Source organism: Gouania willdenowi, chromosome 4 (assembly GCF_900634775.1).
Source record: "Gouania willdenowi chromosome 4, fGouWil2.1, whole genome shotgun sequence".
Lineage (NCBI taxonomy): Eukaryota > Metazoa > Chordata > Actinopteri > Blenniiformes > Gobiesocidae > Gouania > Gouania willdenowi.
The window spans coordinates 833,498-857,478 of NC_041047.1; the positions used below are offsets into that span (position 1 = coordinate 833,498).

A 23,981-nucleotide genomic window follows, 5' to 3' on the forward strand; every position below is an offset into this window, starting at 1 on the left:
AGGTGGTTGAACACAGACATGAACATTGAAGAACAGTCATGTGGAGACAGGACCATCTATAAGGGGGAATAAAGGAGAGATTTTTGGGGTCCATCCATAAAGTCAGTAAAATGATGGTCTATTGTTCTATGAATCTGTGATAACCACATTAATTTATTCATCTGAATAATATCCACTGTTATCCAGGAACGTTTATTATTATAGTCATCTTAAAGATGGAAATCACTAATCACTAATAAAATGGTTCAAAGTGAATAAAAATGGTAGAAAAGGTGGTGAAATGTGATTTTAAAAACTACAGAAATTGGTTAAAACTGGGAAAAAATTGCAAATTGTGGGTAATGGAATTTTAAAATGTTGGGAAATTTTGTTTAAACTGGCAAAATATGGGCATTAAAAATCGTCAATGTGGTTAAAATGGGAAAAATAAACTCGTGTGAAAATAAGTTAAAAGACAATAAGTGACATTAATGGGTCAACATATGTGGCCCATTAATGTATGTACTGTACGTATGTGTAAAAGTGGTAGAAAATGTTTATAAGTGCTGAACATGTCTGGAAAGAGAAAAAAATGCGTAGAAAAGACATTGAAATGTGATGTAGAAGTGTCAGAAATGGGAGAAATGTAGCAAAAATACATTAAAAGGAGAAAAAATATGGAAAGAAAAAGTGATGAAAATAGGTTAACATATGGTGAGTTTGGTGGAGTTGCAGAAAAAGGTATAAATAAGCAAAAATGGGCTGAAATTGTTCTAAAAAATATTCTTAATTTCTCAAAGGCATCGGGTGACCCGCTCCTAGTGTCTAACAACTGCTAATGGGGTCCTGACCCCAAGGTTGAAAACTCCTGCTCTAACTGACACAAAAGCTTTTTTTTCTTGTGCGTTCACAAACAGACTTAAAGTGATGCTAGCTTTTAAAAACCTTTATTCATAAATAACAAACAGTAAAAAGGTGGTTGCCGTGGAGACGTTAGAAGAGCTTGGGCAGCTGTCGGAGGCGGCTTAGGTCTAGGATGTTTCCCACAGAACCCTCAGGGTTCCTCCGTCTGCCAGGCTCGCGGTTCTCTTTGTCAGCGGCCAGGAGCCTCATCTTAGGGCGGAGCTCTCGGATCAGCTGACTCTGTGGGAGGGGCTTAGTGTTGAGGGCGTTGGTGAGCGGTGAGTAAGACGCCTCCTTTTCCTCTTGGATCAGGCTGTACCTAAAGCAGCAGAAACATTCACATTCTTTGGTTTTTCAGTTAAAAAGTGTATAAATTAGCAAAAGGTCCATCAGAAGAAACAGTTCAACCCACAGTAGATGATTGGATTGGTCCTTGAAAGGTTGACTTATATTATGAGGATAATGGCAAATGTCTAAGTTTAATTTATAATTGCGTAGAGAATAACTACGGGAAGTTTTTTATTTTTATATGTGGTAAGTAAATAAATAAAACTATGTACACTTATTTTTTTAACTATATTATTTTTAAAACCTACATGTAAAAAAGGGAAACAGTAATTCTCTGTTTTTCCAGGTTTATTTTTAATGTTTTTATTTTAATACTCACAGGCATCTATTTACTTTATTATTTAATCTGTCAAACTGTGTTGTATGCCAGACTTTGTAAACTTTGTGTGTTTGTTTGAACAAAGTAAAATAAAGAACTTAAAAAAAATAAAACAAATGTAAAAACGAGGTGTTTAATGTTGTGGTTATTTCCTACCTTGTGCAGTACTTCCTGGTGGCTAGCGACATGTTAGTGGCTGAGGGCAGGGAGTCGTGTGAGGGGGCGGAGCCACCCAGCTGGCTGACCGTGACATCGTTGAAATGTTTCAGCATGAAGGTGTTGGCCTCCAGGCTCTGATCAACGCTAGCGTTAGCATTAGCGCTGCTCTCTGACAAGCTGAGCCGAGCCAAAATGGCGGCAGCACTGATGGACACCATAAACAACACACATCAGAGCCATGTCACCAACCATCTGGTTGCGTGAGCTGGGGGGGGGCGTGGACATTACCTGGCGCTCTGGGCGGTGCCCTTCCTATTTGGATCCATGTCTACACCGAGCGGCTGCAGCCACCTCACGGTGGCGCCAAGCACCGGGGTTTCTGCTGGGGGGCGGGGCTTCTTCCTGGGAGAGGAGCACGGGGACAAATCCTTCCTACCTGACTCCTCCCCCTTCATCTCTGACTCCTCCCCCTCATTTTCCTTCTGCAGGCGACTGGTCAGCTGAGTCTGAGACAGGTAACACACGAAGAAGATCAAACCAAGGACCACAAACTACAGATTATCTTAAACACGTAATGATGTGTTCATGATCACTCGGAAGTCATGAGCATTTCTGAGCTGAAAATTCTAGTCTCTGAGTTTAACTGAGTTAAGCAGCAACACAAGGAAATAATACCTTTTTATCTTCATGTGCATCTCCAACAGATTATCTGTGTGTGTGTGTGTGTGTACATGCTTAAGCACACAAGGACAAGTAACCAGGTGTTAACCAGCTGTTGGTTGAATGAGCTGCTCTGTGATTGGTTGTGTTACCATGAGGTTTTGGTAGAAGTCCTGTGGCTCGTCTGCAGGTCGGCACATGCTCACACTCAGAAGAGGACTGGAAGGACAGGAAACAGTCATCAAGCAGCATGAGATCCACTTTGATTTTAACACAATGGGTCCAAAATATAACCTTTAGAGAAAAAGGTAAATACTGTGACTATTCTTATAAAACATGAGATAATTCACATATTTTATAACAGAGATAATAAAGTTAGATTGTTTATTTGTTAATTTTTCATTCTTAATATTCAGCCACAACAAAGTCACAGTGATGTCATCACCTGCTAGGAGGGGAGGGGCCTGAGGTGTCCCGTGATGAAGACAATGATGATGAGGATGAGGATGAAGAAGAAGATGGCAGTTTGTGAGAAACAGGGGGAGGAGCCTGGACCTCCTGAGGCTCCGCCCACAACAGACTGGCACCTGTGAACAAAAAAGTGTGAAGTAAACACGGAGAGGCTCTATTTCCTGTCAGAGGTGGCTCTCACCCATTGCCGTGGAAACGCAGGCCGTTCTCCTGCTGGTCTGGTTGTCGGTCTGAAGTTTCTTCTGCGTCTCCAGCAGCGTCTGAACCTGCAGGGGAACCACCGTCAGGACCAGGAGAACCAGGAGAACCAGAGGCTGTTCCTACCTGAGCCTGCAGGAGCCGAAGCTGCTGGTCCTGAAGGAGGAGGAGCCTGTAGGCCTCTGAAGGGAGGACCTCTGCTCCTGAAGGCTCACAGCGCCGCGCCGTGGGACAGCAAGTAGAGTCCACGGACCAGGAGGACGGCGGGGGAGAAGCTTTAGGAGGAGCAGAGAGCTGATTGGATGATGGAGGAGGGGATGTGTGGGGTTTAGAAGGAGGGGTGTGGTGAGGCGAGGAGGGGGTGATGGGGGGGCAGCAGCAGCAGCAGCTGGGGGGGGGCAGGTTAGAGTTGGGCGTGCTGTGGAGGGGAGGGGCTCTGAGCTCAGAGGAGGAAGACGAAGGAGGAGGAACCTTCTTCTCTCCTACAGGAGGCGAGTGGGCGTGGCCTGCAGCCTGATTGGTGGAGCAGCTGCTGTCAATCAGCAGAGAGAGCTCAGGAACAGACGGCTGGACTCTACGAGCCTGAAACACACACGTCTGATGTTCACCACAGGTATGGTCCTCTAGGGCACCCGTCACGCATCAGCTCTGACTTTAGGACTTTAAAAAGATCCTCCACTGTTTTTATAAATGTGTCCTAAAACCTTCTAAATGTCCTTAGTAGTAGATCTATATGTAACAAAACACATTATTATGAACCATATTAGTTTCACTTTAAAAAATGGGACTACTTTATAGTTTTGTAGTAGACAATGAAGCAGAGAAGAAGAGCTCTCCTAACCGACCTTTACTCTCCCTTAAACAGTGTGCTGACACACTCTGGTGGCTGGTTAGAGAGTAAATCACAGACTGTTGAAGTACTTCCACCCAAAAGTCCTTCAACAGTCTGTGTTTTACTCTAACTTCTAACAAAAGGTTTACATCGACATCTTAAACTTTTCCTGATTATTTAGATCAACTAAAAACAGAACAAGTAGTTATTGTGACTGAAATACTAAATGATGTAAAAATCAGGCTGAATGTTTCACTCTAATAGAAAACAATGGGATGTTTACAGGCAGTGGGGCCGTGTGACATCATCAATCACGTGTTTGTAGGTTGCCGTGGTAACGGCTGGAGTTGGTATGTGTCCTTTGGTTTGGAGCTTCTCCTGATCTGTGTGTGTGTGTGTGTGTGTGTGTGTGTGTGTGTGAGACCTGGTGAGGAGGGAGGTGGGGACTCGGGGACGGACGTGGAGACAGATCTTCGTCCTCTACTCCAGAGTCCTGATCACTGACGGAGAGACCAGCCTCTCTGACGACAGGCAAAACACACACACACACACAATGAACACAAATTCAACAAAACTCACTGATATGACACACAAAAAATAATTAATTAGACAAAGACACAAAACAACTAAATAATACACAAAAAGACACAATAAAGGTTTGCGATGTTTTTCTATAGACGTCACACTGAAGGTAAACAAATGGTCACCAGTTAGCATGGTCACGTCCTGATCTGTAACACTGTGCTACCTGCTGAATGACATCAGAGCGTCCCTGAACACATCCATCTGTCCACTGGGTCCCTCTGCCCTCAGGTCACACTGGAGAGTCCCTCCGTCCACCAGCGCCCCCTGCTGACACACAGCCCGTTACACGCAAATACACACACACAGCCCGTTACACGCAAATACACACACACACACACACACACACACACACACACACACACACACACACACACACACACACACACACACACAGCCCGTTACACGCAAATACACACACACACACACAGCCCGTTACACGCAAATACACACACAGCCGTTACACGCAAATACACACACACACAGCCTGTTACGCACGCACGCACGCGAAAGTTTTTACTATCATTAGATAGCTACTATTAATGATATCACTATTATTACTTATTTATTATTGTATAAAATATTTACTGTTTTGCGCAACTGTTAAATGTGTACTGTGTGTGTGTGTATCTCTATTTTGTTGTATTTATTATTTTTGAAATATTGAACTTTTGTATTGTCTGCTCTGCTGTATCTGTCATTTTATGTAAGTTGAGGACCCCCTCGAAAATGAGATGTTCCATCTCAAGGGTCTTATCCTCCAATAAATAAATAAATAAAATAAATAAATAAACATGCACACTTCACCTGGAACAGGGTGACACACTGGGAGGAGCTCAGCAGCTGGAAGTCCAGCTGTGGACTCTGAATCTGACACTGGAAGAACTGAGGACGTCTGTGAGTGGATGAGAAGAGGACGAGGAGGAAGGAACCGCTCTCTGAGAATACTCTACACATACATGGACAAACACACACACAGACAAACATGTTATAAAAGCTAAATGTGTTTGTTCCTCTGCACTGAGAACAGTCCACATGTTTGGTTAGCTTAGGATGTAGCAGTGCTAGCTGAGCAGGGTCAGAGGTTAAGGGGGCGGGGCTATGCAATGAGGTGAACTCATCAAAGCCCATAGTGCATCATAACACTCACCTGTCCTGGAGGGTGGAGCCAAACAGGAAGCGTAAACACCAGGCCCAGACCTGAGGGTTGGAGATGTGCGTCACGCCACTCACCCAGCTGTAACACACACGCACTAGTGACTCTAGCTGTTGAATATGGACTAGTTTGTTTGGGGTGGGACTCACAGGCCAACCAATGGCAGACTGCAGGCTTTGGGGTCAGACTCCAGCAGCAGCAGCAGCTTCCTGCTCTGGTCCATGGTCACAAACCTGGAAACAAGCACACGGCGGTGAGTCACACGGCGGCCCACTCAGCGCGTCGAAAAGCTGTGTTGTGGCTAGGGATGGGTGCTGAATTCAGTACCCACCAAATTTCTTCAGTACTCAGGGTTCTCACCAGTAAGTTTTCACAGCATAGGGAGCGTGGCACACAGCGAGCACTGCTGGCGTGGAAAATTTGTAAATTTATAATTCTTTGACGACCAACATTAGTGAAGTAAAGCTAAAATTTTTTTTTGTTTTTTTGTTACTGCTTTACTTTTAGGGGTGTTCCATCTAAGGGACTATTTCAATTCAGGGTGCTACGATTCGATTAATCAACAATTATTACGATATTAATGATTATCACAATTTTTTATGCAGCTTTTTTTCCTTTTTCTCACTGTGTGACTATTTCATACTTTTAAACGATATGGACTAAAAAAATGATCCCGATAATTTCTGGGATTTATCACAATAACGATAAACATCACGATAAATAAAAAACTATAAATAAATAAAACAATTCCCAACTTAAAGTATGAACAGGTTCTTTACAAACACAAATAAATGTGAATACATCAACATTAAACACATTATAAAAGGCTACAATATCTGCTGACTCAGAGTTCATGAGCTGATATTTTATAGAATATATTAGTATATGTGGGTCACTATTAGTGTTATTGTATGTAATTCATACAATAACAGGCCTTCTAGGCCACGGTATGTTTGAGCCGGACTGTCCGCACTCCTTTGAGCTTAAATATGTAGACGGTTATTACGGTTACGTAAGCAAAAGATGCACACAGGCAGCATCAAGGGCAGCTAAAGGGCTGCAGGGGTCCTCAGATAGAGGCAGGAGCATCCGAGCAGATTGCCTGTATTAAAATAGGTGCGGCTGATGAATGTGTTTCTGGGTTATGTGGATATTTTTTAAAAAAAGTTAAAACAACCTGTGCACACCTGGAAATCCCTTTTGTGTCCAAGTGTGCAACAGTTATTACGACGGTACTGATTAAAAAAAGAAAACACAGAAAATCACCCCATGTCACTGAAAACTGAACATAGGAGGTGCCATCGCTCCGTAGGGAGGCAAAATTACAATGTTGGAGACCCCTACGCTCAACAGCACTGGAGAAAACCCTGGTACTATCTGGTACAACGGTACCAACGGTATCTAAACGCATCCTTGTGACTGTGACGGAGTGGAAGGGTAGGTGTTTTTGACTGATATTATTATTATGAATAAAAAATATGGTAAATTGGAAGATTTAGAGATTTTATTATTTACCATTTATTACCAGACAAAAGTACCTATAATTGGAACTGTTGAGTATCGATACTGAGTATCGGTTCAGATGTGAAAGGTATCCAATCCATATTTGTGGCGCTCTCACCCTCGGTGTCGCCCGGCGGCGTGCAGAGGGCGGACGACGTCGGTCAGGCTCCTCAGAAGCGCGGTGGGGATGATGGGGAGGGGGTGGATGGGGTGAGCTTGGACGGCGTTGGACGGACATACGGCAGACCAGCCCAGAGAGAACTCTGCTGCGTCCAGACGTTGAGAGCACCACACGTGACCTTTGATCTTTATCAGCTGGGAGAGGTCCAGAGGGTGTCTGTTGCTGAGGGTCTGATGGAGGGCCTACACACACACGTGCGATGTTACCACCCACAGAGTAACATCTCCATCTGAACACGTTTGAACAGTTCTGGCTGAAACAACGTCATCCAATCAATGATCAGAGCTCAGACTCACTTTCAGACACTGATGTATGTCAGCCTCTGATTGGACGGCTCCGTACTGCTCCGTGCCTTCTGTGGAGAACAAACAGGGAACCAGGACGTCTCCAGGAAGCGTCGCCGTGGGAACCCGTCCTGACGCTCCGGGCTGGTCCCGACCTGGATCGAACCGGTCCAACGTCAGCGTCACGCTCTGCTCGCCTGAAGCACACACACACACACTCTATAGCAGAGGTTCTCAAATGGAGGGTTGGGACCAGACGTGGGTCACCGACCTGTTTTTTTTTTGGCTTGAAAAACAAAAAACATGTTAAGTTTACTTTCACACTTTGTGAATTAACTTGTTTCCAAACTGTGACAAAAGCTCTTATTGTGAAAGGCTGCTGCTTGTGTGAGTCCTTGGGTGTGTTACAAACGTCAGTGTGTGTTGAATGGTCTAAAAAATTTGGAGCACCTGTAATCTCCACCAGCAGCACAGGCTACAATAGGAGTGTGTTCAACTGCTGCACAGCTCACTCACATGTGCTGTCCTTCAGAGACACACAGACTAAAGCGTGGACTCATAAAATAAAGCTTTTATTTGTGTTTACATGTTGCAATTACATGCTCAATTACAATTATGTCTTCAATTATCCATGTTCAAATACGATTACAGTGACCAGCATTTTTACAATTAAAATAATATTTTTTCCTGAAAGTTAATTACAATTTTTTTCTCAATTACTAAAGTTCAATTACAATTAATCATAATTACTGATCCTTTAATAAATAAGCCTTATTAAACGTAACCTTCCTTTTGTGTTAGCTTTCTGTTAGCATCTCTAATGCTAACAGGTCAGTGTGACCCATGTCTATAATCAGCTGTAAAATACACTAATAAATATTATCTATCATCTAATTAGTTTCTCATCTATTGATTACCTTGTAAGGCTTCCTAATCAATGACTATATTGGTATTAATATTTATGGTGTCAGTTTGTCTGTCAGTACACCCCTCAATATTAATTATTTTTAAAAATGGTAAAATGATGTAATTATCAATTTTACAATTACATTTATATTTGACCCCCAGGTTCCAGATATTTACGTTTTATTGCGCAGTAATGGAACTATTAGCCGTTAGCTCGGACGTTAGCGCAAAGAGAGCGAGAAAGTGAATGTAGCACCTGACAAAATAACTTAAGATTTATTAATCCAGATACATGGAACAGAGCCCAGGAACTGATATATAAAATACTGTAGATATATATATATATAGACTTCCCCTTCCTATGCAGATCATCAGCCATTTGTTTCTCATCTTTGTTAAACACACAAAAACATCTGACTTTCCTGAGGAAAACCAAAGGGATGAATAAAGTGTCTTTATGTTGCTGTTGTACTAACTATTGCAACTAACCATCATTTTTGTAGTCGACTAGTCATGATTATTAGTCTGTTTTGAAGCACATATTTTAGCTGATATTTATACCTGTGAAAGCGTCCCTGTTGTACTGTGATAGCATGTTTTACTGAGGAATTTAAACAATGACATAAAACATGTATTTGTAGTGTTAAATATAACATAAAATATCATTGAAATCACAATAAAATCATGAATAAATTAAATATCACAAACTTAAAGTTTAAGTTGTCTTGAACAAAGCAGTAATATTAAACAAAGAGAATAAATAAGTCACTTTAAAAAGCTGGAGCTAACCTGTAGGTTGTGGAGGTAATGAGGTTTAAACCAATCACAGAGCTGCTTTTACTGAAATAAAATCCATAAAATAAAAGAATAAATAATAACGTCTTGATTGAAAGAATCCTTACAAGTTAATAAATGTTAATTACAGTTGATAATAAATTAAAGAGGTTTAGTGTTTCAGAATAAATACTTGTATCAGCAGAAAATAATATTTCCAAGCAGGTACGTCACAAAGTCACTGATGAGTGCAGAGATAAACATGCTTTCAGACCTAATACCTATTAGAATCTCAGACTGTTTGCTAACAAACACATTTGCATGTAATTAGAAATAAAAGATTAGGTAAATACCAGTGGTAGTGATGTCACTCCTCTCTGGGTCCGTTTACAAACCAGGGCTCAGCTGTGGTTCTGTTTTGATATATATATACATATATACCCCGTGTATCACCGTCATGCTTTAATGATAATAATAATAATAATAAAGTTAGTGATGCTACACTATCAGTCAATGTCAGGCACTGCAGCAGAAAGAAAGCAGGAAGCATTTTATCATTTATTTACAAGATTAATCAACGTGTCAACGCTATATAATCCACGTCAACAAATTTTTGTAGTCGACATTATTGATTATGTCGACGAATCATTTAGGGCCCTATAAATTCCGTGTTAATGAAATCGCGGATGGATTCACAAAATCGACCAATGAAAACGGTTAAAAATGGCAATGGACAGAATCGGCATGAGACGCAGTCACCGTGGGCCAAGGAACGTATTTTATGGGGAAATGTTCGAGAGACTGCCCTTTAGGTGCACCCCCCCCCCCCCCCCCCCTCCTGTCCTGGTGGTATTAAACTCATCCTAAACCACCAAAACACCATCTAAAAACAACACAAACCACCACCGACTTATAAACACAGAGCCTACAGTGCCCGTTTAACTTTGCTGTGCCTGTAACAGCTCCGTCCGTTTTTCGTGTAGCGTAGCGGTGCTCCGTGAGAATGTGATCAGCTTTAATCATCTTCAGCTGCTCAGTGTGCGATCTGTTGTGTCTGACTAACTACCAATATTTCAGCCTTTTGTCCGTACCTCGTAGCTACACATTCACAGTCAGCTAGCTACCTCAAGTACAAACGTTTCAGTGGGTACTTCCGGTTTACAAAATAAAAGTCAGTTGGAGCAACGTAATTAGAATGTTACATTCTAATAACGTCTCATCAGATCTACAGAAGATAGGATAAATTAAATTAGGTTAATTTAAACTAAGCTGATAAAAACTTAATCAATAAACCTGATCAGATTCAGTAAACCATTGATCCCTGAGAGGAAATCATGCGATATTAATGCTGTTCTCATACATCTTTATATGACAAAAATAATTAAAAAGGAGCAGTCAGAATAATCCATGACACTACAACTTATATCTACCTTTAATTGTATCTTACTTTATTTTTGACATAAATTTTTGTTTAATTATGATTTTTATTCATTAGTTTTTATTGTGTTTCCTCACAGGAGTTAAAAACTAATATTTTCTTTAAACAATGATAAATATTTCTAAAAAAAAATTTAATTAAAAAAAACTAAAGTGGAAAACAGAATTTGGGAAAAACTAAAACGAAATTTGGAAAAAACTAAATTTTATAGGGCCCCTAATCATTTCTCTCTGCGTCCTCTCAGGTGTGACCTCTGACCTGAATCGATGGAAAGTGATCCCAGCAGAAAGCAGAGGAGGCGGGGCTTCTTTACTTGACGAGCGTGACGAAGCGCTAAGTGTAACGCCTTCTCAGACAACACCAACTTCAGATTCCTGCGGGAAAGAAAACATCCTTTCAGACATCACACTCTCTCTCAGTGCGCATCATGTGACCATTAGGAATGTGCGATATTTTATCGTTTATGATTTATCGTTAAAAACATTCTCAAGGGTAAGAATTTGTCACCGATATAAAAGATAAATTCCCATGTTGGAAATTAGCGAGGGCCACCGGCCATTTGTTCCTCAATTTAGCCAAAAATGCCCCCCAAAAAAACCGTGTTCCACTGTTTGTCAACAACTTATTATTCTCTGGAGTGGAACATTGTTTACAGAAGCTCTGCACGGTGTGCACCGCCACCGCCCCCCTGCACACACTGCCATCTGTGTGTGTGATCGTCACAGCTACCAGAAGCTACTATGCTGAGATACATCATGAACCACTACTGGGTTAAAACCAGATAAACATCAACAAAGTGAACCAATCCTAGTTCCGGCATCAGATCCACCTAAAGTTCTACAAACACAGGGACAGAGATGGACCTGTAGCAACGATTATGAACTGGAAACTCAACTAAAGCTAATTATGCTAAGCTAACACACCGACACACAGACTGAGCTAAGTGCTAATGCTAACCACTCCATATAAGGAATAATAAACCAAATAAAAAGAACACGTCTTACTGTCATAAAACCACAGAGAACCATAGATTTGTTTATAGTCAGAACACTTTTATGGAAGAATAAAAGCTAAATATGTCACACGTATATCTGATGTCACTATTCATTCGTCCCAATTTGTGAAAGCAATATTTTTTTTATTATATTTCATCAGCAGTAAAAACACTATTGAAGTTATTTGTGCTTTTATTTATTTATTTTTTAAATAATTTTATTTCAAGTGAGGAAATAAATAAATTACATACAATAACACCAATAGTAATCCACATGCACAAACATATTTCATAAAATATCAGCTCATGAGCTGTTTGAGTCAGCAGTTATTGTAGCTTTTTAAATGTGTCTAATGTTGATGTATTCACATTTATTTGTGTTTGTAAAGAACCTGTTTACACTAAGTTGCAAATGTTTTTATTTATTTATAGTTTTTATTTATCGTGATTTTTATCGTTATTGTGATAAATACTAGAAATTATCGGGATAATTTTTTTTGTCAATATCGCCCATCCCTAGTGACCATAGTAGTGAAGGTGTTACCCGAACTGGAGGTGGAGCCTCTCTCCAACTGGGCTGCCTTCCCACAGAGCACATCGAGATTTAGGAAAAGTCAGTGGAGTGAGAGAGTTTACAGCAACCCTGTAAACAACAATAACAGAGGATGATGATGAAAACAAATACAGAAATATAAAAGAAACAAAACTGTAAAAGTAGAGATAATAGATAATTATTCGATAAAACAACACTTCAGTGACCTACAAAACAATAACTCAAATAACAACAAATGATATGATTGTGAGCAGAGTCGGACATGCATGAAAAAGGCATTAATGGTATTTAATTAAACCTTCAAAGAGAAAAAAAAATGTGCATACATTATTATAATCGGAATGTCAGGAAATTAAAACCACAAGGAAACCAAAAAACTAATATTCTACTGAACACAACTGTGAATAAACCCTATATAAAAAACAACAACAAACAACATTTAATAACAACAAGGGATAAAGAAAAGATTACAAAAAACAACTGAATAGTACAGAAAATTACTATCACCCATATAAAAAACAATAAAGCACCAAATAATGTGTGAAAATCAAGACAAGGGAGTAAAATATTACTATTATTAATATCATAATGAAAAACAAGAAATCGAGGTATCAGCCTTTATTTATTTTTCAAAAAAGAACCCAAAATCAAATAAAACACTGTATAAACCTTTTGTAATCAACAACTAAAAAGAAAGTGAACATTACCTGTGAACCAGTAAACACCAAACAACCACGGTACTAATAATCATAATAATACATAGATTAATTAAGTAAACAACCAAGGTAGTAGTGACTCTAGTAATAACAAATAGATTAATTTTAAAAGTAAACAACCAAGGTAGTAATAACAACAACAATAAATAGATTATTTAATTTAAAAAAATTAAATAAAAAGCAAACAACCACGGTGAAGGCCTTCAACCCTCCCCGCCCCTCAGGCCTCGGAAAGCGGCCTTACCTTCCTCTGATGTTCGCGGAGGTGAACACTTCCTCCAGGACTCGGCTCGGGAGGGCCTGGAGGTTCACCGGGCAGCTCATCCCGGCTGTGGCCGACACACACGCCTCACACGGCGTGAACAGGAGGCAGGAAACTCCGCGGCTGTGAGGCCTTCGCCTAACACACAAAAGCCCTCCTAACCTTCATTTATCACTTCCAAAACCCGCCCAATCCACCTTTGTCAGATGTAAAGACGATTTATACTCTGTTTGCTGGGTTTAATCTGAGTAAAATATTTAAATGTGACTTTTACCGATAAATGATGCCTTTAGAGCCGTTAGCAGAGTTGAACTGTGGCGCTGCCTGACGGCTCTAAAGGCGGGGAACACGATCAGCCAATCAGGAGCGGCCCTGAGCACATGCGTAAAACGTCTTCTTCGTTTTCTTCTTCTTCTTCTTTTGTTTACTGGCGGTTGGCAAACAGTTGTAGTTGTATTACCGCTCCCTTCTGGACTGGAGTGTGAGTCGGGGTCGTTTTAATGCAGACATAGGCAACAGGCGGTCCGGGGGCCACATGCGGCCCTCGGTCTAATTTTATGACAGAAAAATACACAAAACAAGAGCAAGAATACATAAAAAATACAAAGAATTACAACATTGCATGAAATTACAGTAAAAGACAAGAAAAAAATACTTCAAAAACACACAAAACTACTTCAAAAATAAACAAAACAACAGTGTTACACAAAATTACTCCAAAAAATATACAAAATTACAGAAAATGACAACAAAAGCACACAAAAAGACAAGAAAAACATGAAACATGACCCAAAACTACAGTACTAACAAACAAGCAAAAGAACAACAGAAATACACAAAAAAACACTATTAAAAAACCAGCAAAACGACCCACACAAATACACAATATGACTCCAAAAAACATATACTGTAGGTCTACAGAAATACACAAATGCTTCACAGCTAGCAAGACAACATCAAACACAAAATGACAGAAACAATGACTATAAAAAGTCTTTGTTCTTTCCTGTATTAATGCTCAGATCACTCATTATTCTAATGCTAACATATGGGGTCCTGACTCCAAGGGTGAGAACCCCCACTTTAGAGTATATCTCTATAATCTTAATTCTATTTCATTTATTATAATGCGTAAAACGTCATCACATTAGGGAATAACTGTTTTCAACAGTACACTAAATACTTTATCTTCTGGTATTTTTAGATTTAAAATATTTTACAATCATGGTCTAGTCTAACAGTCTCAGTGCAGTTTTAACCCAAATCTTATGAGATGCTGATTGTAAAGTTGTTCAGGCTAAAATGAACAGCAACTTTTTCAACATTTAGCAACAAACCACATTAAAAAAACGTATGTTACTTTTGACCAGATTTACAGCAATATTTGTGAAATTTGTGGTATTTACTTTTCCTCATAAAGATATATACTATGTTAAATATAAATGTTAAATTTAAATGCTAAATGAGCTTTTCTTTTGGTACTTCCGGTAAATTTGCATGTTAGCTAAATATTTAGTTTCACTCGTGACATTTAAATTTAACATTTAGTATTTAGATTCAACATTTATACTTAAACGCAACATTTTATATTTAGATTTAATATTTAGATTTAAATGGAACATTTAACATTTATATTTAAATGTAACATTTAACATTTATATTTAAATGTAACATTTAACATTTATATTTAAATGTAACATTTAACATTTATATTTAAATGTAACATTTAACATTTATATTTAAATGTAACGTTTAACATTGAGATTTAATGTTGACATATTTTTAAGAGAAATTTTTTTTTTTCACAAATTTCACAAAATTTCACAAATATTGCTGTAAATCTGCTCAAAAGTAACATTACGGTTGGTTTGTTGCTAAATGTCCTAAACGTTTATTTTAACATGTGCAACTTACAATTGACACTCCATTAAATCTAGATCTAACTGTTAAATGTAAATATAAATGTTAAATATAAACGTTACATTTAAATATAATATAAATATAAATGTTACATTTAAATATAAATATTACATTATATATCAATGTTAAACATTAATATAAATGCTAAATATTAAATTATTATTATTTATTATTCATTTATTTTTTTGTTATTCAGACTGAGCAAATACACACACACACGCACACACACACACACACACACACACACACACACACACACACGCACACGCACACGCACACGCACACGCACACGCACACACACAGTTTGAGCGGGTCGTGACGGAGGAAAGCACGACCCTCAGTGGGGGGATGGGTGGTGGTGGTGGTTGTAGGGACGTTTCCCCCGGAGATCACACCCATCAGGGGCAGAGAGAGGTGCCTTATCACCGGGGGGTCCCTGGGGTCCAGCCGTAATGACTTTGAAGATGCGTTCCTGACGCTGTTTCCATGGAAACCGCCGCGTCACGACACGAAGGCGGACGGTATAAACAGAGAGACGGACCGTGAACGCAGCACAGACCGAGACAGAACCTCAGAGCATCTGAAGCAAAGCATGGAACAACATACAGTCAACAGGTATTATTATTATTATTATTAATTATTATTATTATTATTATTATTATTATTATTATTATTATTATTATTATTATTATTATTATTATAAGTTTTACACAAAGCTCCGAATTTTAGAGATAGTAGCTTGTGCACAAACCTTTGACTTATGGAGGTTGATTTGTTTCTTTGTTAATCAATAATAAAAAAAACTAAAATAAAAAAAACCTTGCAATAATGAAAAAAGTTCAAAAAAAAAAAATTTAAATCAAAGGAAAAAAGTGTTCAAACGCAATTATTTGGGTCTCAAATATTTCTTTGCATATAAACACTTTTTTTGATTGAATGCATTTAAAACTTGTATTTATTTATTGTTTGTTTGTTTGTTTCTTCACTGATGGTTGAACTAATGTTGATGTGTTTCCAGCGCGTCCTCCACACTCAGAAGATCAGTGATTAAGAGCTTCACCTCAGGTCAGTATTTATTAACTATCATTTAGTTTTTAACAATCACAAAACATTCATTTATAAACAAACATAAACAATATATAAATATATATGTTTATAAACAATAACATACAATCATTTATGAACAATAAAGACACATTAATTTATAAACAAATGTTTATAAACATTCATAAACAATTAATAATAATCAATTATTAATAACTCTGTGTTTTTCAGTCCATCAAATATAAAAAGTGTTTTTTTGTGGTTCTGATGTTTCTAGTTCTTCACTGTCTGACCCACTGAGGGGGCGTGGGTAAACAAGGCATTAGCCACGCCTCCTTTACATTACTCTACTCCCGCCCTGCTCTAACCTGTAGTCCTGGTTATCCAGGTCCAGGTCTTTGTTCTCCAGGTCTCCATCAGAGCTTCACCAACACACGTGAACGTTCTCGTCAGAGGAACATCAACGGAGCATTCACTGAGCTACGTCGACTCATCCCGACTCATCCTCCAGACCGCCGACTCAGCAAAAATCAGATCCTGCGCCTCGCCCTGCGCTACATCGGGTTCCTGGACCAGCTGTTGACGGACCAGAACCAGAATCAGCGCGAGGACGCACCTCGACGGCGCTCGGACAGTGTGGACGAAGAAGAGGAGGAGGAAGATGAAGAACAGGAGACAACGGCCTCAGTGTGGGATTGCTCACCAGACTTTGAGAATCTGATGGAGTTCGTCATGAACCAGGACCTGAATGTGTTCTGATCCAAAGACCCTCAGAGATCTCAGAGAAGATCTGCCAGAGTTTGTTCTGTGAACAGTGTAATGACCCCCCGGACCAGCAGGGGGCGGCGGACTACAGCCACAATTAACATCATAATAAATACGTCTAACGCTTTTTGACATTTTAATGTTACAATGTCAGACGTTTACATTTTCTCATCTTCTGAAGGTTTTTAAAGTTTGTCCAACTTTTCCACGACGTAGTGGTTGCTGAGCATCGCCCCCTCCTAGTGGTTAAAAGTTTGCATTACAGTTTTGAAACCATGTTTGAGACCATGAAATAGATTCTAACATCTTACTGTTAGTTTCATGTCACAGATGATAGTTCTCCCTCAGGTATGTAGTAGAAGTTTTCAATGAAATGGTCCCAAACGTTTGAGACTTTAGGTTGGTTCTTCTTCTCTTGTTCTTCACAATGTAAATGGTGAAGCAACACTGCCCCCAGCAGTTCATGTATGGTACTGCAGCAAAAATGAAGCAGAAAGATTTTTACGACCTTAAATGACGCATCAAGGCAAATTTTTGTCGTCAACATTATCAATTATGTTACTGATCATTTTTGCATTATTGTTATTGTTCCACACATTGTGGTTGGTGTGAATCTCATGACAGTCTATATCTTTGTTTCTATTTTTTCTTTTGCCCTCCCATGCTGACGTGTCCTCGTGTTTTATAACTCTGCGCCCCCTTGTGTTGTAAACTGGTACTACAACACGTGCCGTTTTGTTTGTAAACATTACATTAGTGACGTTTTTGTGCCGTCACTGGTGGAGCGACAGTGAGAGCTTGTGTTTTCTGTAACTCTGTGTATTTGTTGATGTCATGTGACATTCACATGTTTAACGACATGTTTCTGCACTCAGCAGAACTTCAGTAACCACGTCTGGCTTCTTCACCTCGAAGAAGCCTTTGGTGTTCTAAAAGTTTTTCTGTTAAAAACATAAAAACATGAATAAAAGGATTCAAAACTGAACTTTGTGTTTGTTGGATGGAGGAGCAGGGCCGACGCTGTTATCACAGGGGGCGGGGCCACAAACATGTGACCTGAGGGTCGCATGGTCAACATTAATGTCAGTGTTAGAATAACGAACCAATCAGAGCAGGAATTATTTTTGTATAAATTTTCTATTTTTACGACATCAGCTGTCGTATGTTAAGGGTTTTCATATATAATTTATATTTATACAACCTTATATGAGTAAATCTATATGAATTAATAAATCTATTTTTATTAAAATATATTTAAAATAAATACAAGTGTATAATCAATATATACACACAACAAGTATTTTCTGAACAATTTCAGCTCATTTTTGCTTATTTTTACCCATTTTTCTACAACTACACCAAACTCACCATATTTTAACATATTTTCATCACTTTTTCTTTCCATATTTTTGCTCCTTTTAATGTATTTTTGCTACATTTCTCACATTTCTGACACTTTTACATCACATTTCAATGACTTTTCTACACATTTTTTCCACTTTCCAGACATGTTCAGCACTTATAAACCCTTTCTACCACTTTTACACCTAATGTCACATATATTGATCCATTATTGTCACTTTTAACCTCTTTTCATCATATTTGCCAATTTAACCACATCCACCATTTGTTATGCCCATTATTTACCAGTTTAAACCAATTGTTCCAATATTGACACTTTTTAACCCTTTTTAACACTTTTTCTGTTAGTTTTTACCCACTATAAGTTCTGTGGTTTTTACAATCCTTTTCTGGTCTCTTTGAACCCATGTGTGTCCATTGATGAGAGGGCGTGGAACAAACGACTGATTATGATCTGAGCCAATCAGACGTCCTGAGAGAGCAGCTACAGTCCCAGAGGAGGAGAGGGGGCGTGGTTTAATTAGTGTGTGTGTGTGTGTGTGTGTGTGTGTGTGTGAGGACTGCTGCTCCTGTGTTCACACACCTTATGTGACCTCTTATCTCCCAGAATTCTCTCTCTCTCTCACACACACACACACACACACACACACACACACACCTTCTTAAATAAATTCAAAATGTCTGTCTGTCTAATTGAGCCACGCCCCCCGTCCTCTGGGAGCTGTTGTGTTGATTGAGAGATATTGATCGCCCTGTCAGACCTCACCGTGGGAAAAGTCTTATCCTGATGCAGGTTAATAGTTAATTTTACCTTTGAGACAACGCTCAGGGACCAAACAGACCACCCCCATATAGATTCATTTAATATATAACATTTAGATTTAAGATTGACATAATTTTACGAGAAAAAATATCTCACAAATTTCTCAAATATTGCTGTAAATCTGGTCAAAAGTAAACTAAAAAAAAATGTCACGTGTTTTTTTTTTTACATGTGGTTTGCCGTTTCTTTTCGCATGTGCAACTTTACAAGCAGCGACCCATAATGTTAACACTGTTAAACCAATCATTTACTGAAATATTAATTTACTGAATGACTAGTTTTTTGCAGTTACAAAAAAAAAAAAAATGTGCAAACCCTTAAATCAAGCAAGTTCAGACGGTCTGAGTTTACCTCGTACTGAGAAAGAATATGAGCATGCGCACTACCGGAAATGAATTTTTGCTACTTCCGCCGTGCTGAGATTGAAAATTCAATTTCAAAGCTAATGTTATTTGACGAGTGCTGAATGGCTCCTTTTCTTGGGGAAAATATGAATAGTTTATTCTCCAAAAATAAAATATGATTATAATAAAACTTAATACGAAAAGGAATAATTTATTTTCTACAAAAACATGATTATAATATACATTGCAATAAGTAACAGTTAACCTAATGTAATTTTACAATAATAAGCTGTTGTATTCACATAAATCATGACAATCGTATTTTTTTTAATCATTGGTTGATTTTTTATCGATGGTCGACTGATGTGATGTTTTAGGCATTTTTTAAAATCACTACAGTAATCTCTGTGAATGGCTAATCTAGCACGAGTACATCTCAGTACGTAGCAGTCACAATCTCAGTACGGAGGTAAACTCAGACCGTGACACGTAGCACGCTCCCGAGAATTCAGTCAAATGACTCGGTTTCACTGAGTAAAAAATGTCTCTGACTCAGAAAGGCTCTAGACATATGATCATAGAATATCCACGTCAAATTACAGCTCGATTCAACGAGCATTAACGGAGGAGGAGTCATTTGAAAACCCATTGGTATGTGTCAATGATTGAGTTTGATGGAATGGTAAAAGGGGGCGTGGTCACGGATGGCTTAGCTGAACCAGGTTTAAACCATAAGTCTGGTTCTACTGAGATCACTTTGATCAAATCCCTCCAGGTGTGCTGATTAACGGGTGGGTGATGGCTGCAGACGGGGTCACCATGGTAACAACTAGGGAGTCGTAACTCAAAACACACACGACTGGAAAACATAGCAAAAAACAGCAAACAAAACATACAAAAACAACACATTTCTTCCTATTTTAACCGGATCACAATAAGTGAGACATCGACTAAAATAATGTGCATTAAAGTTTTATTTTGCGTGCCCTCTGCTGGTGGCTCACTGCTACTGCACCTATTAGTTATTATACAGATGTCAGTGATTTAAAAGCCTGTTCTGTCCTCAGCTTTCATCAGTTGATTATTCTCTGTGAAATAAATACATTTCAGGCTCATGTTTGCATTTTTTTATTTTTCCGGTAGAAAAATCCCAAACACGCGTTTCCTCCTTTAAACGTGAATGTTTCTCATTCCTTGATATAAATTCCTGACGCTCCACAGCGACATGAAAATAAACAGAGGACGCTCTCAACACAATAATAATAATAATAATAATAATAATAATAATAACTATTTGGCCTGTGGACGATCAACAGAAGAAAAACATTTTCAACATCAGAGTCTTGCCACACACGCGCACACGCACACACACACACACTTTGGCATCTCCTCAATAAATGATTGTATTTAGTCTGTGTTTTGCATTATTTTGAGTTTGTTTGTTTGTTTCCAACGCTTAAACTCTTATTGTGTCTTTGTTTTGTCGTCGCTCTTCTTCTGTGGTCTGAAGCGACTTCAAACGACGCGTTTCATCTGAAAAACACAGAAACAACAACAATGGTCGGGTTAAAGCAGCGCTTTTTTTTCAATGTCATGCCAAATGCTTTCTTTCTGATCAATAACATTAAACACACAAATAAAGTAATAATGAGAATCTAAAAATGTAAATATTAGATATGGACCAGGAACTAAATGTAACGTGGAATTAAAGTGTAAAAATAATGATTAAAAATGACTGAAAAAAAATAATTTCCTCTTAAACTTTATCACAGATTGCAAACAATGTTTATTTATTTTTGACTGATGAACTATTAGTCAATAACACTTTTAAACTTCAGGTAATTAGTTGAATTTAGTTTAGAAATATGTTGGTTGCATTATGAAACATGATGTTATTTGTTAGTTTATGGTTAAATATGCACTGAACTTACTTTGTTTAATGAAGCTTTTTATCATAGATTGTAAACAATGTTTATTTCCTGTATTTTTGACTCATGAACGTTTACATTTGTTATTCATTAATTTATTTTAGTGATTTATTATAAAATATGACGTTACTTGTTCCGTTAGTTCAATAAATATGAAAATGTGTCATTTGTTTGGATGCTGATCTGATCAGTCTGATCTGATTAACCCTGAGGTTGACCTCTGACCTCCTCAGATTGCGAGCTTCATACAGCGTGTCGTCCTCATCGCTCTCCATGGCGTCCATCTCCACAGAGTCGTCCTGATTGGACAGAAGTCCGTACTTCTTCCTCTGCGCTGGCTTCTTCAGCCTATCACACACGCACACACACACGCACACACGCACACACGCACACACACACACACACACACACACACACACACACACACAATCATGTGATGTAGTGACTGGTTTAAGCTTATTGGGGGCCACATTTGACCCCCAAAGTAAACACACACAATGACTCCAAAAACCAAAGATGAGTGATCAATAACAGATAAAGTCTGAACTCTGATGATCACACTGAGCGCTGTCACAGGTGATGGAGTTATCTCGTGACTGATCAATGAGTGAACATCTCCACATGATGTGTGTGTGTGTGTGTGTTCAGTGTCAGAGCAGCTCAGATTAATGTCAACACTGAGGGAGAATAAAAACATTAAAATTAAATTAAAAACAACGCGATGGCCCAGTCCTAATCAATCAATCAATCAATCAATCAATCAATCAATCAATCAATCAATGGCTAAACTAAAAGAATAATAGAGTTGATGAGATGTTTTGGAGCCACTTGTGTTCAAACAAACAGAAATAAGCTGCTAAAGCTCATAATTACTGAAATAAAAAGTAAACATGAAACTAACATCAACAACTTTAACTTAAAGCTTCAACTTTTAAAAGAACTTGAACTTTGGTTCAACAGGAAATAAAACGTCTGTGGTTCGATCCCGACTACCTGAACAAAAAGAGCTAAAAAAAGAAAGAAGAATTATTAAAGTTGTGTTGGGGACATTTTAGGATCCACTGAGTGTTTCCGCCAGTATTTTACATCTTTAAAAGCACAAGTGTTGTGATATCCAGATGTTTTGTTGGAGGGTCTCACCGCACGGCCCGGACCAGGAAGTAGAGCACCCCGACCCCGGTGATACCGATCAGGACGTACAGAGCTCTCTGGATCATCGCACTGTCCACGCTCAGGCCGCCACGCGCCGTCCCGGGACCGTGCGTGGGCCGCGACCCGCTGGAGTTGGACGCGGAACCGGTGGCGTTGTCCGCCGCGGGGCCCAACAGGCAGCACGCGGGCAGCAGGAGTACCGGGAGCAGCCGGTGAAACGTCATCTCACCCCGGGACTACAGCACAGCGACACGTCAAAGTACACTAAAGTAACACAACGAGGAAGTTTACGGTCTGTGACGTCACATTGTGGGCGGGGACACGGAGTCCCGCGGTGTCACGCAGGGCCGCGGAAAGTGGGGGTGCAAGGGGTGCTGCAGCACCCCCTAGTGGCGAGGGAGATTTAAAAAAATTAACAGGTATGTTTTATTAAACTTTATGCACTGTTGGTTAATCAATAATGATTATTTTCTTCTTCTGTTTTTACTTTCTAGAAAAATTACATATTATATATATATATACACACAAAATAACAAAACAGAGAATTAAATAATAATAATAATAATAATAATAATAATAATAATAATAATAATAATAATAATAAGTTAAAAAATCGAGCCAATTAAAAATATTTTGCACAATATATAATTTATGCTCATCTTAGGGTCAAGAATACATGTGACAAATTTCCTATGGAAACCTGCCAGTTGTGCAGTTTCATCACATTTTTAGCGTCTATAATGCACACTGTGCAGCAATTTTTTTAGCGATTTTTTTCATTGCGCCAAATTATTTGGTGATACTTTGGGCATCCTAAAGGCGTAAACAGGTGTGGAATAATAATAATTCACAGAAGAACAATAGGTTCCTACGGCCTTTAAGCCCTCAGACCCTAAATGTGTGTGTACCTACTGAAAGATGTTCATGTTCCTCTAGGGCAGCGCTCTACAGACATTATTATCAAAGGAGCCATTTTGCTTTCTCTCACCTGGAATAAAATCCTTCCAAACCCAGAAAAATACCTTCATAATGAAGACAATATAGTGTAGAAAATTCTAGTTACAATTATATTAAATAATATTATTAACAATAATTTTAAAAAAATGTTGATATATGTGATAACACATGATCATTTCGGTCAACACACACACACACATATATATATATATATATTACTAATTGCTAGATTCTTGCAACATATCAAGCATGCAAGGATTTAAAACAGAAGCTTAACCACATGTGCAGGAACATTTAAGGTTGATGAGTTATTTTTATTTTTAGGTTGACAAATTGTTTTATCATGATTTTATTTAGTGTCAATGTCATTGATCATTAATAAGCTCTGTAAGATATAACAATGTCATTATTATAATGTCTTCTTATTGCTATAGGGAGCCATTGCAAAAGAGTCAAAGAGCCACATGA

The 23,981-nt window shown here is 38.6% G+C and overlaps 3 protein-coding genes across 4 annotated transcripts; 1 reads left to right on the forward strand and 2 right to left on the reverse strand.

The window, feature by feature from the left end:
- Positions 1-962: 962 nt before the first annotated feature.
- stil (STIL centriolar assembly protein) lies at positions 963-13,544 on the reverse strand. 2 transcript variants are annotated; one of them, XM_028444579.1, is made up of 17 exons: positions 13,201-13,544; positions 12,232-12,330; positions 10,952-11,067; positions 7,588-7,772; positions 7,229-7,473; positions 5,757-5,840; positions 5,602-5,688; positions 5,259-5,400; positions 4,618-4,718; positions 4,294-4,390; positions 3,164-3,619; positions 3,021-3,105; positions 2,814-2,955; positions 2,521-2,587; positions 1,997-2,214; positions 1,706-1,912; positions 963-1,201 (listed from the first exon to the last, which is right to left on the reverse strand). In XM_028444579.1, the coding sequence occupies exons 1-17, from the start codon at positions 13,278-13,280 to the stop codon at positions 973-975; spliced, it is 2,640 nt and encodes an 879-aa protein (XP_028300380.1). In that variant the 5' UTR covers positions 13,281-13,544; the 3' UTR covers positions 963-972. The 2 variants fall into 2 exon arrangements, with proteins under 2 accessions (XP_028300380.1, XP_028300381.1); XM_028444580.1 differs by lacking the exons at positions 10,952-11,067; positions 12,232-12,330; positions 13,201-13,544 and having other exon boundaries at positions 7,146-7,473; positions 7,588-7,728.
- A 1,958-nt stretch (positions 13,545-15,502) lies between these two features.
- On the forward strand, positions 15,503-17,611 carry LOC114462408 (T-cell acute lymphocytic leukemia protein 1 homolog). The gene is made up of 3 exons (XM_028445212.1): positions 15,503-15,753; positions 16,157-16,203; positions 16,571-17,611. Exons 1-3 carry the CDS (start codon positions 15,731-15,733, stop codon positions 16,939-16,941), a joined length of 441 nt encoding a protein of 146 aa, XP_028301013.1. The 5' UTR covers positions 15,503-15,730; the 3' UTR covers positions 16,942-17,611.
- Positions 17,612-20,588: 2,977 nt separating this feature from the next.
- On the reverse strand, positions 20,589-22,869 carry fam174c (family with sequence similarity 174 member C). Its single transcript, XM_028444987.1, has 3 exons — positions 22,545-22,869; positions 21,630-21,752; positions 20,589-21,009 (listed from the first exon to the last, which is right to left on the reverse strand). Exons 1-3 carry the CDS (start codon positions 22,778-22,780, stop codon positions 21,006-21,008), a joined length of 363 nt encoding a protein of 120 aa, XP_028300788.1. The 5' UTR covers positions 22,781-22,869; the 3' UTR covers positions 20,589-21,005.
- Positions 22,870-23,981: the final 1,112 nt, after the last annotated feature.

Bases quoted from the DNA above. Each gene is read 5' to 3' on its own strand.
- stil (XM_028444579.1), bottom strand. From the start codon at position 13,280: ATGAGCTGCCCGGTGAACCTCCAGGCCCTCCCGAGCCGAGTCCTGGAG. The intron at 3,620-4,293 runs GTCTCACACACA...TGTGTGTTTCAG, and splicing joins CCCACCTCCCTCCTCACCAG to GCTCGTAGAGTCCAGCCGTC. The intron at 1,202-1,705 runs GTAGGAAATAAC...CTGCTGCTTTAG, and splicing joins ACCAGGAAGTACTGCACAAG to GTACAGCCTGATCCAAGAGG.
- fam174c (XM_028444987.1), bottom strand. From the start codon at position 22,780: ATGACGTTTCACCGGCTGCTCCCGGTACTCCTGCTGCCCGCGTGCTGC. The intron at 21,753-22,544 runs GTGAGACCCTCC...CGTGTGTGATAG, and splicing joins TTCCTGGTCCGGGCCGTGCG to GCTGAAGAAGCCAGCGCAGA.
- LOC114462408 (XM_028445212.1), top strand. From the start codon at position 15,731: ATGGAACAACATACAGTCAACAG. The intron at 15,754-16,156 runs GTATTATTATTA...ATGTGTTTCCAG, and splicing joins GAACAACATACAGTCAACAG to CGCGTCCTCCACACTCAGAA. The intron at 16,204-16,570 runs GTCAGTATTTAT...CTGGTTATCCAG, and splicing joins GATTAAGAGCTTCACCTCAG to GTCCAGGTCTTTGTTCTCCA.